This window comes from Toxorhynchites rutilus, chromosome 2, assembly GCF_029784135.1.
Source record: "Toxorhynchites rutilus septentrionalis strain SRP chromosome 2, ASM2978413v1, whole genome shotgun sequence".
Lineage (NCBI taxonomy): Eukaryota > Metazoa > Arthropoda > Insecta > Diptera > Culicidae > Toxorhynchites > Toxorhynchites rutilus.
Genome location: NC_073745.1, coordinates 167,578,984 through 167,595,922, shown reverse-complemented (window position 1 = coordinate 167,595,922; position 16,939 = coordinate 167,578,984). Strand labels below are relative to the sequence as shown.

At 39.0% G+C, this 16,939-nt stretch overlaps 1 protein-coding gene across 2 annotated transcripts in view; it reads right to left on the bottom strand.

Annotated features, from left to right (window-relative positions):
• LOC129765524 (uncharacterized) overlaps positions 1-10,969 on the bottom strand; it is a 39,664-nt gene extending 28,695 nt beyond the window's left edge. The window contains exons 1-3 of one of the 2 annotated variants that reach the window (XM_055765925.1): positions 10,691-10,969; positions 10,489-10,557; positions 2,309-2,840 (exon numbers count right to left, since the gene is read on the bottom strand). In XM_055765925.1, coding sequence (XP_055621900.1) covers positions 2,309-2,514 — 206 coding nt within the window. In that variant the 5' untranslated portion in view covers positions 2,515-2,840; positions 10,489-10,557; positions 10,691-10,969. The remainder of the gene's footprint in view (positions 1-2,308; positions 2,841-10,488; positions 10,558-10,690) is intronic. The other variant, XM_055765926.1, reaches the window with a different exon arrangement.
• Positions 10,970-16,939: the final 5,970 nt, after the last annotated feature.

Genomic DNA, 16,939 nt, shown 5'->3' with positions numbered 1-16,939 from the left:
AGTCGTAGGTCGTAGTCGCCGAAATCGTAGATCGTGCTCACAGTCGTGTCGTTGTGATCGCAGTGTACACAAGAACCAATGCTGACCAGCAAAGTTGGGTGATGTACGCAACACTTGACGAGCGGAGAAGAAGCAAGTATTACTGAGCAACTGTAACACGTTTCCTCACTCACAAAGCAGAGGTCCAGCGTTCGATTGTTACGGTTGATAACTCCATTTGTCTGTCCGAGTCTTGAAGTGCGATAGGCATCCAATAGATTGCGAGATACGAGTCCAATCGATCAATCGAGTCAGATGAGGGAAAATAACTCATAGCTTTTATTTTCTCTCATCTGACTCGATTGATCGATTGGACTCGTATCTCGCAATCTATTGGATGCCTATCCGGCTCCCATCTTACGTCGCGTAGGTTGAAATCACCCAGGATCATCAAATTATCCTTTGCGTTCATTATAGAAACAATCCAAGCGACTGCAAGGGCTTCTCGATGAGGGTATTGTCGTTCACACGAACCGGAGTCGCCTGCATTAACCACGAATAGCTAACAGTAGAGGCGAATGAACTGCAAAGCCTCTTTAAAACAAAGAAGAAGAAGAAGATAGCTAACAAAACTCCGCCGCCAGAACATTCCGCCTTTTGGCTGGTGCGTCACTCGGACACGGCTTTACTTCCATTCCGATAGAAGAATGTCGGGAGTTAGTATTGAACTCGTGATCTTTAACGTGATGGGTAGTGATGTTAATCACTACACTAAAGCGCCTTCCCTAGTTCATTTATGAATAACCCAGCAAACTTCGTCCCGCCCAAAATTTATTTTCCGTTATGACATCCATGTTTTCTTACTAAGCGCACGTTTGGAAGGAAGGAAGGTCTTGTATTATAGAGACTTTAAACTTTTGCAGTTCATTCGTCTCTAGCCTTGAGAAAGGCCCTTTGAAAACTCTACTCTATCTACTCCAGCGCCACCACCTCCACCCTCCCGCCTTGAGAAAGGCACTCGATCCCTCGCCGTCCAGCCCGTCCAGCAACGATGCTGTCCAGTCGGTGTCCACACAAAGAATGGCTGGCACGTTTGGCGATCCATTTTTATTTATCACATTAAAATCCATTTCCACTTTCGAACGAAGATAAATTTCATTACCGCAAACATCAAATTGACTAACAACGCTTGTCGATATGTAATTGTAGAACATATGCGAATTGAATTTTTCGAATTTTCCTATTTTCCTTCAGAGTTTTCCGAAAATTTTCAATTGTCATGTTTGGTTGGAATATGTTTGGTTCAAATATATGCATTATTTTTATGGGACCCCCTCTCCTTTCCAGAGAAGGAAGGGGTGTCATACCATCATAGAAACATTTCTCGTACCCAAAAACCATCACATCCCAAATTTGGCTCCATTTTCTTGATTAGTTCTCGAGTTATGCAGAAGTTTGTGTTTCATTTGTATGCCATCCTCCATGCCCTTAGAAAGGGGGTAGGTGTGTCGAACCACCATAGAAACGTTTATCGATCCCTAAAACCTTTATATGCTAAGTTTGATTCCATTTGTTTGTATAAGTTCTCGAGTTGTTTTGCACCCTCCCTCTCTTTAGAGCGGGGAAAGGAGTGAAGGAGTGTCAAACCACCATAAAAACATTTATTGCCCCCTTAAACCTCCATATGCCAAATTTGGTTCCTTTTGCTTGATTAGTTCTCGAGTTATGCAGAAATTTGTGTTTTATTTCTATGGCAGCCCCCCCTTAGAAAGGTGGGTGGAGTGTTGAACCACCTTAGAAATGCTTCTTGCCCTCTAAAACCTCCACATGCCAAATTTGGTTCTGTTTGCTTGATTAGTTCTTGAATTATGCAGAAATGTATGCTTCAGTTGTATGGCAGTACCACCATAGAAACATTTATTGCACCCTGAAATCTGCACATGCCAAATTTCGTTTCATTTTCTTGATTAATTCTCGAGTAATGTAGAAATTTGTGTTCCATTTGTATGGCAGCCCTCCCTTAGAGAGGGGGAGTGGTCTCAAACTATCATAAGAACTTTCCCCGACCCCAAAAATCCCCAAATACCAATTTTCATGTCGATCGGTTCAGTAGTTTCCGAGTCCATAAGTATCAGACAGACAGACAGACAGACAGAAATCCATTTTCATATATATAAATCATCGCAAGAGGTGAGACGATGCTGCAAAGAAATACGCGTTTTCAATGAAGCACTTTCAACCGAATTAATGGATTGATAAAAAGTTGTTGTCTCCTCATACTCTTCTGTCCTGGAAATGAAATTTAATCAGAAACATGTGCTATCCTTACCTCACAGTGCAGGTGTTTAATGATTCTGCTTGAGCCAGGGCAATTGCTTCTTCGTAAGGCGGAGGGGCCTCTCCTCTAACGAAATAGTTACCTGGTGGTTTCCAAAGTTGATAGTTTGCCGGCCCATGCTCGTATGAGTAGTCCATATTGAGAGAATTCGGTCCTATGTATCCAATATTACCGCCGATGTAGCCAATACTTCCCATGTGTCTTTGGTCATCAATAGCTTGTCGCACTTCTCGTACATGTGTTTTTCTTTGACGTAATCGGTTGATTAGGAAGAAAAGCAAAGCCAATGAAAGAGTAGCGGTTACTCCGCTAGCGACCAGTCACATGCCAAAATCGTAACTTTTATCCTGACTATTATTTAGTGTGTCATCTAGACAAATGAATTCGCAACAAGAACTCCCAATCTGGAACGATTTACAGTTGTGGGGAGGTGTGCAAAGAACTGCTTTGCATGCCTTTGGATGTCCATTATCACATAAACATAAGCGACAGGCATCTGAACCAGGCGGCACATAATGAGCATCTGTAAATGTATAAGAAAAACGAAGATACGATTGGTCAAATAAATTGTTGAAATTCGGCTACCCTTCAAAATCTAGTAGATTCAACCTTTGATCACACTGCGGAAATCTTGCGCTGCATAGTGCATCACAAGCTATACATATCTGGGAAGTCGAACAAGATATGTATAGCTTCTTAGGTGTACAGTAGGGTGCCAATGAATGTATGGAAAAAAACGACCCTAAAATTTCAAAAAGTTACCCTATACAAAATGTTCACCACATCGAAAAAAACACCCTATGCCGAATTTCAGCTCAATAAGACTTAAGGAGGAGAGGCACAAAGCGGTCAAAGTTTGATTTTTTTGAAAATCGAGAAATCACCCAAGGGGTTATCGGGGTTATAAATTTTTTTATGCCAAATGTCTTAAGATTACATGACACGTCGAGATTTACAGTTATCTTGAATTTTTTGTTGCTAAAAAAATTAGTGGGTTATATCTATGATATAACCGCAAGGTTCACGTGGAACTACCTTAGCTGAGCAATCATTCGTTTGTATTGATTAAATTCTTGATTGAATGAAACAGTTTCCAAATTCAATTGAGTTCAATATATTTGCTCTGTGAGTGAAAAAAATGAACAAATGCCGTGTAAAGTCAATTCATTTATTGTGATTGATTGTTCTTCGTTACAAGTAAATTTAATGATGGACCTTTTACGTTTGGTATGATGACTAGAACAAAATATATGTACGGAAGAATTATCAAACGTTTGATGAACCAGCCTAAGGCTGAAAATCTTTCCAATAAAGACAAAAAAAAAATTATCAAACGATTATTTTATTTTACATTTCCCTCTGAAGTTTACATCCCAAAAGTGTACATACTTCTCGAATCTCGAATTTGCTTGAAACTGGGAAGTTCATTCGCTTCTAGTGGCTGCACGATTTTCCCAGGTTCCTAAGTTTAGAAGATCATGTTAGGACAGACATATTCCACTCTGCACAAAGGCAAGCGAGGACAAAAGTACTCGCAGTTTGCATTTATTTGCATAGCCGATTTCCCCAGAAACCACGGTTTTGAAGTCTGTGTTAGGGAAACACATTTCAATCGGAACAAAAATACCCCCGATTTGTATGAATTCGCAATGCCGATTTCCCCACGCTTCATGGATTTGAAGTCTGTGTTAGAGAAACACATTCCAGTCGGAACAAAAATACCCCCGACTTGCATGAATTTGAAATACCGATTTCTCCAGGCACCTTGGTTTAGAAATCTCTATTAGGGAACACATTTCGGTGGGAACAAAGGTTCCCCCTACTTTCGTGTGTTCTTTTTCTTCTTTTTGGCTTTAAGAGGGTTTAAACTTTTCAGTTCACTCGCCTCTAGGCTCTTTCGTGTGCTTGCAATGCCGATTTCGCTGCTTGGTTTTAAAGTCTGTGTTAGGGAACATTTTTCGATGAGAACAAAAGTCCCCCTACTTTCATGTATTTGCAATGCCGATTTCCCCAAGGCTGCTTGGTTTTGATGGCTGTGTTAGGGAAACCGTAAATCGGGCCAATCAAAACGATGCAGTTAGGGCGTTTAGATAACGCCTAATATTTTACAGTTATTCAATTGTTTATCTAATGAAAAACAACATTTTGTTAGTTGCGATAGATGCGTAGAAATATTCCCTATCAAGTGATGCAAACATCTCTCCTATCCAGTACGAAATGTTCGAGCTATAAGCATTCGAAATCTTTCATTTTTTCCTGCATGTTCTGTGTTTAGGTTTTCATTTTACCCTCCATATATTCCGGTTAGACGTAGTCCCACGTCAAAAAATGTTTTTTTGGCACTTGGTCGTTTTTCCGCCTTGGGTGATCTTTTGATTTCCAAAAAACTCAAACTTTGACCGCTTTGCGCCACTCTCTCTTAAGTCCGATTGAGCTGAAATTCGGCATAGGGTGTTTTTTCGAGGCGGTGAACATTTTTTATGAGGTAACATTTTGAAATTCGAGATGACCATTTTCATTGGCACCATAGTGTACAGTCTCTGATTTCTTTTCACTGTAGATAATCGAGTCATTTTTTTGACGTGTAAATATATGGGGGGTAAAAGAACATGTAAGAAAAATAAAAGATTTCGAATACTTATAACTCGAACTTTTCTTAATAGATCGGAAAGATGTTTGCATCAATTGATAATAAATATTTCTACGCATCTATTACAATTGATAAAATGTTATTTTTCCTGAGATAAGCAATTGAATAATTGTACAATGTCAAGCGCTATCTAAACGCCCAAACTGCTTTGTTTTGATTGGCACAATTTAAGGTTTCCCCAACACAGCCATCGAAACCAAGGAACCTGGGGAAAATGGTATCCAAATATATATAAGTTGGAGGAACATTTGTTCCCACGGACATGTGTTCCCTAACACAGCCATCAAAACCAAGGTATCTGTGGAAATTGTCAATGCAAATACATGCAAGTTGAAGGGGCTTTTGTTCCCACCGACATATGTTCTCTAACACATCTAAAGGCGATCCGGCTGGAGAAACGCCTATAGAATCCCATGCTGTTGCAAGAATTGATCGATAAGCTGCCGGCTATTGTTAAGCACATTCCCACAGAAATCATCGAAGGATTCCCAATCCAACGAGATAGCTTACGACGTTAAATGAACGAGTAGGCGAACGTGACGAGAATGCATTCAATCAAATTTCAGATAAATCGGTGAACATAACAACAAACAAACAACAGGAAGCAAGATGAGCCAAGTATGTAGAGTTGGAATTCATCAAGTAGCGCGATGTATGTCCTTCAAAAAACTTTCTCTCGGCGATAGGTGGAAACTGGTAAAAAAATACAAACTCCATCGCCGCTGTCTAACGCCACACGATCGGTGGCCGTGTAAAGGAGAAGCCTGTGGGATTGAATGTTGCCAGAAAAAAACACCACCGTCTTCTGCTTTCGGACTATTCGTTAGCAGCAACATCATCCAAACCAAAAGTCAACGAACGCGACTGTTACGGTTCATCGTTAAGTCAGCTCATCTACATTGTGAAAGATCCGGAAAAATGGTCAGACATTGGCGTTTCTCGATGACAGTTCATCAATCAATCTGGTTGAATAGTCGTTGGTTAATGAAATTGGAATGAACACGATCCAGAACACGCTCGATGAAATATGGTGGCGATGGGTCAACCAGCTCGGAGTGCAAGGTTTTGATCGTTAATACCAGCCGGAAAGAGTGGTTAACATACCTTCATTCGAAAGACAAACAGTACAAGAGTTATATGATTGTTGATTAATGATCTGAAAACTTGTTTTAATAGTTACAAATTGCTTTGAAAACAGGCCATTGAAATCACAAAAATCTGTATATAAACGAATGCAGGCTTGGAAATCCAATCAGTTATTATAGCGCAGCGGTTGATGTACGATCGCAATTGATAAAATGTTATTTTTCCTGAGATAAGCAATTGAATAATTGTACAATGTCAAGCGCTATCTAAACGCCCAAACTGGTTTGTTTTGATTGGCCCAATTTAAGGTTTCCCCAACACAGCCATCGAAACCAAGGAACCTGGGGAAAATGGTATCCAAATATATATAAGTTGGAGGAACATTTGTTCCCACGGACATGTGTTCCCTAACACAGCCATCAAAACCAAGGTATCTGTGGAAATTGTCAATGCAAATACATGCAAGTTGAAGGGGCTTTTGTTCCCACCGACATATGTTCTCTAACACATCTAAAGGCGATCCGGCTGGAGAAACGCCTATAGAATCCCATGCTGTTGCAAGAATTGATCGATAAGCTGCCGGCTATTGTTAAGCATATTCCCACAGAAATCATCGAAGGATTCCCAATCCAACGAGATAGCTTACGACGTTAAATGAACGAGTAGGCGAACGTGACGAGAATGCATTCAATCAAATTTCAGATAAATCGGTGAACATAACAACAAACAAACAACAGGAAGCAAGATGAGCCAAGTATGTAGAGTTGGAATTCATCAAGTAGCGCGATGTATGTCCTTCAAAAAACTTTCTCTCGGCGATAGGTGGAAACTGGTAAAAAAAATACAAACTCCATCGCCGCTGTCTAACGCCACACGATCGGTGGCCGTGTAAAGGAGAAGCCTGTGGGATTGAATGTTGCCAGAAAAAACACCACCGTCTTCTGCTTTCGGACTATTCGTTAGCAGCAACATCATCCAAACCAAAAGTCAACGAACGCGACTGTTACGGTTCATCGTTAAGTCAGCTCATCTACATTGTGAAAGATCCGGAAAAATGGTCAGACATTGGCGTTTCTCGATGACAGTTCATCAATCAATCTGGTTGAATAGTCGTTGGTTAATGAAATTGGAATGAACACGATCCAGAACACGCTCGATGAAATATGGTGGCCATGGGTCAACCAGCTCGGGGTACAAGGTTTTGATCGTTAATACCAGCCGGAAAGAGTGGTTAACTTTAATAGCTTTAAGGAAAACATATATATGGGACATGTAATCAAGGTCTAACCGAGCCAACACATCTCTCACCGGCACATTGGGCTGTCTTCCTCGGGCCCGAAGGGAGTTTTCTAAATTCGATCTGGCGACCAGATACACCTCGCACGACCAAACAATGTGCTCGATGTCGTGATAACCTTGGCCACAAACGCAGAGATTGCTGCTGGCAAGATTGAAACGAAAGAGTAGTGCATCTAACGAACAGTGATTGGACATGAGTCGGGAGAAGGTGCGGATAAAGTCCCGACTCAAGTCTAGACTTTTGAACCACGGTTTGAAGCTAACCTTAGGGATAATCGAGTGAAACCACTGGCCCAATTCATCTTCATTCCACTTGCGTTGCCAGTTAGCGATGGTATTTTTGCGAACTAAAGAATAAAATTCATTGAAGGCGATTTGACGCTGATAAATATCGCCTTCAATTGCACCTACCTTTGCCAATGAGTCAGCCCTCTCATTACCCGGAATTGAGCAATGTGAAGGGACCCAGACAAAGGTAATGACATAACAGCGTCTGGATAAAGCACTCAAAATTTCTCGTATTCTCTCAAGGAAGTACGGCGAGTGCTTTTCCGGCCTCACTGAACGGATAGCTTCGACAGAGCTAAGACTATCCGTTACAATGTAATAGTGTTCAACAGGTCGTGAGGCGACGCTGTCCAGCGCCCAGTATATCGCTGCCAATTCAGCAATATATACCGAGCAAGGATTCTGAAGACTGTGTGAGGTGCTAAAAAATACGTTGAACACTCCAAATCCTGTGGACTCATTCATAGAGGACCCATCAGTAAAGTATATATTATCACAATTGATACGCCCATACTTTGCATTGAAGATTGTAGGAACGAACCCCAATCTAAAATAATCTGGATTTTCATGGATTTTCTCCTTCATGAACAGATCGAAATGTACAGAGGAATTGATGTAGTCAGGAAAACAAACACGGTTGGGAATATACGAAGAACGATCAACCTGCATGGAGACGAATTCATGATATGAGCTCATGAATCCAGAATGAGAATTTAGCTCGATCAGCTGCTCAAAATTTCCGATCACCAATGGGTTCATAACCTTACACCGGATGAGGAACCGAAGAGATAATAAATTGAAGCGATCTTTTAGTGGGAGTACGCCTGCCAAAACCTCGAGGCTCATGGTGTGCGTTGAGGGCATACATCCCAACGCAATACGGAGACAAAGATACTGAATTCGCTCGAGTTTGATGAGGTGTGTTTTGGCAGCTGATTGAAAACAGAAACTGCCATACTCCATCACTGAGAGAATAGTTGTTCGATACAACATAATAAGATCTTCGGGATGGGCTCCCCACCAGGTGCCGGTAATTGTACGGAGAAAGTTTATTCTTTGTTGACATTTTTTACTCAGATACCTAATATGGGCCCCCCAAGTACATTTGGAGTCGAACCAGACCCCAAGATACTTGAATGACATAGCATGAGTGATCGGTTTACCCAAAAGTTGAAGCTTTGGTTTTGCTGGTCTATGCTTCCTAGAAAAAACCACCATCTCTGTTTTCTCCGTGGAGAATTCGATCCCTAGCCCAATGGCCCAGATTGAAAAATTGTTCAAAGTATCTTATAAGGGTCCTTGCAGGTCGGATTCGTTTGATCCTACGACAGACACCACTCCATCATCTGCAAGTTGTCTTAGGCTGCAATTTTGTGTAAAGCAATTGTCGATGTCGCTTACATAGAAGTTGTACAAAAGGGGGCTTAAACATGAGCCCTGGGGGAGGCCCATGTAAGAGACCCGACTTACTGCCGAATCTCCGTGAGAAAAGTTCAAATGTTTCTCACAAAGCAAGTTGTATAACATATTATTCAATAGAGGCGGCAGACCCCGAGAGTGTAATTTGTCTGACAAAACCTCTATTGAAACAGAATCAAAGGCCCCCTTTATGTCCAAAAATACTGAAGCCATTTGTTTTTTTCCGGCGTAAGCCATTTGAATTTCTGAAGAAAGCAACGCAAGACAATCATTCGTCCCCTTGCCCCTGCGGAACCCATATTGTGTATCTGAGAGTAGGCCATTCGTTTCAACCCATCGATCAAGGCGAAACAAGATAATTTTCCCCAACAATTTCCGTATACAAGACAGCATTGCTATTGGGCGGTACGAATTGAAGTCGGACGCGGGTTTTCCGGGTTTTTGAATAGCTATAACTCGTACTTGTCTCCAATCATCTGGAACAATATTATGCTCCAGAAACCGATTGAATAAGTTCAACAAGCGATGTTTCGCCACATCAGGGAGATTTTTCAGCAAGTTGAACCTAATTCTATCCGATCCCGGAGCAGAATTGTTACATGAAAGGAGAGCAAGAGAGAATTCTACCATCGAAAACTCGGAATCAAGATCGCACCTATCTTGTGGTATATCTCGAACAATTTTTTGCACAGGAGCGGAATCAGGACAAACCTTCCGTGCAAAATTAAAAATCCATCGATGTGAATATTCTTCGCTTTCATTCGTTGAAGAGCGCAAATGAGTAGTTAAAAAGGTTCATTTTTTACATAAGCAATAAGTGGTGAAGTTGTGAATACGAAGAATAAAACGTAGGCGTTAAGACAGCCTAAGCCAGATTCTTCGTAATAGTAGTTGATACATACGAAGCGACTGGAATCCTGTCCGGCGGTGTTCGATCGTCAAAGCTGGGTATATTATCTAACCTCTGATAAGGATTGTTCTATGAATATCCAGTTGAATTTGTAGGAGCCGTGGTAACAGAGACTGTATCGTGAGAGCCAGATATAAACGTAAACAGTTCTTTGTAATCGAAACGATCCGAAAATTAATGACAAACCATGCAACAGTTTTTTTTTGTACGTATATAAATCTTCTTATATTGTTTCTCAGTAGAATACGTAGGTAGTACTTCTAAAAAAAACTTGAGTCATGGAAACGAGGTAAGTCTGTATTGTTTGTGTGGAAGCAATCGTATGTTCATGTGCGTAGTGCTATGGCGTAGGTATTTGTGCGAGCCTTTTTTCTATCTCACTATTTGTGTATGCGTGGGTGTGTGCAAAATAGAATTTGCGCGTTTGTTTGGCTGTGTACGCGTAATTGTGCGTTTTGTGTGCCTATGCGTGCGTATGTGTTTGCACACGTATGTACATTATTTATGTTAACAACATACCTTGTTCTACCTTTTTACCGTTAACGTCACGGCACTCTCCGGGTAATGATACGACGTTTCCGTAAGCCCCTGCAAACGAATTATGCATTAGTGTTCTATACCATACATTTATTTTGCGACGATTGCTTCAATCGTTTCAGCTCATAAAATGCAACAAATTTTTACGCCCTCTCCAACACAACTGCCTTAGCGAAATTCATACCTTCTGCGTTTTTGACGATCGCAATGATGGAAACAAATTGCACCGACCAAAAACTTAAAGTACGTAAAAAATCACTGTTATTTCTTAACAACTGCATTTTGTTTAAATGAATTTATTCGCAAATATTTGAAGCTACATAAATTACAACTTCACTTCCTAGTTGTTCGCCTTGGAAAATATATACGCATGCGTACCACGCATCTATTCCCTTTTTTTTAATAAACGGGAATAATATAGCGATACTGGATTTTAGAGTTTTCCGTTGTTCTAAAATCGTGCAAATAAAGTTAGGTACAGATGGAAAATTCAGAATATCATTATTTCAATTCTAAAAAACTACGGTGAATAGTAATCTTGACTCTTACATAGTTTGAAATGAGAATTAGATTGATAGAAAATATTGTAACACATATTCATACATCATCATTGCATATATCCGTGTACATTATTGATAACGGTTACTGATAAGGTGAATATATGAATATGAATTAATCTGTACTAACATGTTATACTATTTACACGTTGACTGCCACGTCAGTCATAGGTGACTGATACCGAGCTTCCCGTTTAAGCCGCGTCAGTCACCGGGGACTGACAGTATAAAATATGATGGTGTCCTGTTATCACCTTATTATATTTTTCATGATTTTCAAGCTACAATCAGATTCTACTCATCCGTAATCGTTGTCTATTCTCCAAAGTCCAGTCCATCCTTAATTCCAAATCTTCATTTGCATCACTTTGTTCGACACATTGAACAGTATTGAATGAAGAAATAATGAAATACTTGTTTGAAGAGCAGCTGATAGGAGAGACTTATGGAAAACAAGAATTTTATAAGCATTAGTCTCGAAACGTCGGTACGACACAAAATATTTAAACATCATTTCATATGATTCATTTAGGGGTAGTGGGGGTAATGTGGTCACATGGGGTAAAGTGGTCATCTGCTTGTTTGGTAGTATAACTATTGACACCGTATTGATGGTCATCTTATGTTTGAAGAGTTCATGACTTTTGAGTCACCCTGTACTACGATGGAGCTGTCGCATGTCAAGATATAAATAAAAACAAAAATCGCTCTCTCGGTAGCCATTCGGCCGTAGTTTCGTGCGTTTCGAATTTAAGGAATTTCTAGTGAAATTTAGTTTATTTGACCTGATATTTGCGACAAATCAACAGTTTGGACGACTGTTCACATATTCTAGGGGAGGTGAACAGATATTCTGTTCTATTTCAGCGATTATTTTCCATTTCGTTGTTTGGGGGGCAATGTGGTCAGTGGAGGATTACTACTGACAATGTTCTGTTTTCAAAAGCTGATATACCTTATTACCTTCTGCTCATAAAGGGGTCCCTTTTATAGCTTTGATCCTAGAAAAATATTCCACCCCAACCAAAACCAAGCCTCATTTTGAAAAACTTTATGTGTTTCCTACTACGTTTTTGTACGTATGAGAAAATTTCAATTACGATTCTAGGTGAATAGGCCTAGCTCATTTCATACATGTACCTACTATTTCAATAATGATTTAAACAAATTTGGCCAAGAAAACACGCATAAATCTATCTCTTCTAGCGTGACATGTGCGAGTGACCACTTTGCCCCCCACAGGTGACCACTTTACCTCCTCATTAAAAAAATGTTCGAACCTTTTTTCTAATAATGAAAAATGTAGTATTTTCAATTTTCATAATAAAAACCGCTTACTATCTTGAACTACAATAAGTTGAGCTACAATATTCTTCGAAGAACGGGAATTTTAGTTGTATGTGGACACAGGAAATGGGCATGTTACTTATGGTGACCACATTCCCCCCAGTTCCCCTACATGTGATGGAAGTGATGCTTCTTTTCAATGAACATTCGAATGAGGAATAGAGGCAATTGCGTGTCGTTCATCTGTTATTCGACAGATAATTAGCGTATAGCATGGTCACCAGGCCGGATAATGAATTATGTGAGCTATGTATGCGAAGATTTATATAACTCAAACATCTTCCAAGCAGTCTTTTCAATCGTATAGCACGTTTTGACATGTCCGCCTACTGAACGAACAATCGTAAGTTCAAATAACAGTCTGCTCAATTTTTATGTGTTATTTCAGAAATAAGATGAGATGAAACGACCAAAATTTGTTATGCTAAATGGTGTCTAACGAATCGTATGTCGCTTAACGTGTCTAAGTGCTCGGTTATATCATTCGGGCGCAAACACTCACTCTTCTTTAACCCTTTCGTTACGAGCGTCGTCTATAGACGACATCCGCGCGACGAGCTGTGTGTACGAGCGTCGTCTTTAGACGACATGGAATTCATACTGCTCTTCGATCACACCAGCGCGATGTGCATACTTCTCGGCGCAGGGCTCCGTACAGGGGTAGCACTTCGGCGGAGCACACTGCCGTAATGAAAAGGTTAAAGCCACTACGTAGCTGGATTTTCTTTTTCGTTTCGCCAAAACATTCAAGGACGTTTACTGCCTAAAAGTCCTATATTGTTCAATTGTGCGTCCTTTCCTGGAATACTCTTTTATTGCTTGGTCTCCGTATTACCAAAATGGAACACTGCGCATTAAATCTATTTAAAGAAAATTCATCAGGATCGCACTTCATCACCTCAGATGGAGAGATCCCTTGAATTTGCCAAGCTAAACAAGCCGATGTGATGAGACTTCTTGGAGCTATTGGACGCGAGATGCAAAGTAACGAAATCATGCTTTGTAGGAAATCTCTTGCAGGGTAATATCAATTGTCCTGTACTGCTCAGTATGTTGAACATTAATGCCTTCATCGACATCTTCGATCTCATTCATTTCTCATCATATCTCATGCAAGAACGAATTATGGCCTACATCAGGGGTGGGCATTACGAGCGACTAATTATTCTCATCAACACAAAGTTATAGAGTCTCTGACCGTAATGTAAAACCGTATGCTCGAGTATAGGAAGGTCAATTAAAGGAAACCATAGGTCATACCAATAAATATTCAGTCATAAATTATTCTGTAAAATAAAAAATGATTATCGGTTACTAAATAATTGGTAAGCAATACATTATTTTCGGTATAGTTTCATCAATCAATATCGTTGATTTTTCTAAAAAAAATTGTCATTTATGAACATACAAAACATTTATTTTCCACAAAAATACACCCAATTGATTATTAATATATTCTTCAATTACCCACGGGCATGAGAATTATCTATCGGAAATATTGGCTCTCATTATGTAAATTGAATCTAAGGGCAATTCGATCCCTATAGATATTACATCGAACAAACCCTATTTTTTAAAAATTGCGAGATTTTCTGTATAGTCTCATCAATTAATATCGTTGATTTTTCTGAGAAAATTGTCATTTATGAACACACAAAACATTTATTTTCCATAAAAATACACCCAATTGATTACTCAATTACCCAGGGGCATGAGAATTATCTATTGGAAATATTTCCAATTTTGTAAATCGATAAAATCTTATCGAATCGAGTTCTTTCTAGAACGTCATGTGTTGCGAATTACACCAGGTTTTTTTAACGTTGCCAAAGCAAAATATCAGGAATACAACAAGCAAACCAAACAGCTCGAAAAATTATGCCGATAGCTCTCACCCGACTGTAGGGGTAGTGGGGGCAAATTGGTCATGGGGGCAAAGTGGTCACCTGCTTGTTTGGTAGTATAACTATTGACTATATATGTCATATTGATAGTCACCTTATATTTGAAGAATTTAATGACTTTTGAGTCACCCTGTACTTCAGTAGAGTTATCGCATGTCAAAATCTAAATAAAAACAGAAATTTCTCTCTCGATAGTCATTGGAATCGTGCGCATTGGATAGTGCGCATGGAATCTAAGGAATTTCTCGTGAAATTTAGTTTATTTTATGTGATATATTGGACAAATCATCAGTTTGGACGACTGTTCACATATTCTAGGAGAGGTGAACAGATATTTTGTTTAATCTTAGCGAATTATTAGCATAGAAATTACCTCCAAGAAAAAATAATGTTCGATTTTTCACCTTTTTTTTAATGATGAAAAGTGTACTATTTTGAAATTTTATAGTAAAAGCCGTTTGCTATCTTGAACAACAATGAGTTGAACTATAATATTCTTCGAGAAACAGAAATTGACGCGGTATGTGGACGCTGGAAATGGTCATATCTCTTACGGTGACCACTATTCTCCCACTTCCCCTATCTATAACAGCAAAATAGAGTTAAAGGTGGCAGTACACTTTTGTCCGGAGGTTAAATATTTGATACTTTTTGACAGATTAAGTTTGGTTTGATATTTGTACAAACACTATTTTTTTTCGCCACTCTTCAAATTTCAACAGTGACAAATGATGACAAATATCGAACACAAAAACAAATCGACTGAAATATTTGAGGTAACCGAACCATGTACCAACAGGATCGAAGAACAGACCGAAACAAATTTTTAGGCATCCAATAATTGAATATTTGCTTGTCTTGTCTTGTCTTGTCTTGACCAGCATACGTTGAGAAAATTTTATCTGTCAAAAAAGTCAAATATTTGCATCGGCCAAAGAGTGTATGAGCAAAATTCTGTTCAACTAGAATTACACTATAGGCAGAGAAGAGAAGTGGAACTTGAGAAAAACAAGTGGCAACGATTTGTGGCAAGAAAATGTAAACAGTGAAAAAATTGACAGATAGTTTACGCTCTAAAAAATGAACATAATGTTAAGATGTCTCTAAAAGGGTGGGAGACATCATATAAAAGGTGGGAGGTTCGTATATAATGTTATGAATGTTAGCATCATCATGATAAACACGGCGAATGGGATAGAAATTACGAACTGAAATTGAATAAAATATACATATAGACGCTAAAACGCTGTGGATAGATATTATAATGCATTTTTATCGGTTTATGTATAATGCATTATCAAAATAAATCCATATGTATTTTAATCATAACTTGCTGTGCTATTCATAACAACATTTATGATCGTATTCCACCAATGATTACAAATGTGTAATTTACGAATGAAGCTTCGCCATAGAAACTGAACATTGAATAAAAAAATTAAAATGTGGTAAGAGCATCAGTTGAAATATTTTAAAGCATTCTCATCGGAATAAATTGAATGATACAATAATTATACGACTAAATAATGTAGGTATGCTTAAAAATCAACATAAAAATATGTTTTCTGATTATTTTTTTCCATTTTGAACACACCCCATAAAAAACTATTTTTATTTTTTTAAATACCCTCTGTTGGTATTGTATCTAGAATTTACAAGGTAATAAAACGTTAACGTCAATTAGTTTCAAGTAATCAGTTTTTTAGTTGCAGGGGAAATTAACACCAAACTATATTTTTTTAGTATTATATATAGATTCCATACCAAACCGACATAGTGGTTCTCAGATTTTCGTGTAAATTGGTAGTTTTGTTCCTTTTCGTTGAATATTAGATCCCATTCCATTTTAGGGTGGTTCGAAAAATTTAGTTTTCTCCTTTTTTCCAAAAATATTTTTTTTTTAGATTCATATCTTTTGAACTACTAAACCGATTCAGATGATCGACATATCAAATTGGCCAGTTAGCCAGTTTTTTCTAAATACTATACTTGCAAAAAAAAAAAATTTTGTTTTGACGTAGGACTACGTCTAACCGGAAGATATAGGGGGTGAAATGGAAATCTAGGCACTGAACAAGTAGGAAAAAATGCAAGATTTGGAACGCTTATAACTCGAGCATTTCTCAATAGATCGCAAAGGTTTTTGCATCAATTAGGAAATTTATCTACGCATCTATCATAACGAATAACATTTCATTTTTCTTGAGATAAATAATTGAATAATTGTGAAATATCAAGCATTGTCAAAATGCACTATGTGCCCATTTTTGATTGGTCCATTTTGTGCTCCTCAAATCGTACCGACCAAAACGGGCAACCAGAGCAGCAGCGAAATAGAATGAAGCACGATTGGAAAGGAAAAAGAAAAAAATGAACGAAACATTGGTCGCAGTCTCACACATGCGTAATTCTCGAGCCAGCCAGTCAGCTTAAAAATCCCCGCTCCGCTGCCGTAACGATCATTCTCATTCAAACTGTACACCACATCGGTTCGCAGCACAACACATCAACAAACCAACCCAAGCAGCCATGTCTGGACATGGTAAAGGAGGAAAAGTGAAGGGAAAGGCAAAATCCCGCTCGAACCGTGTTGATCTGGAGTTCCCCGCCAGGGTAGCTAGGCTG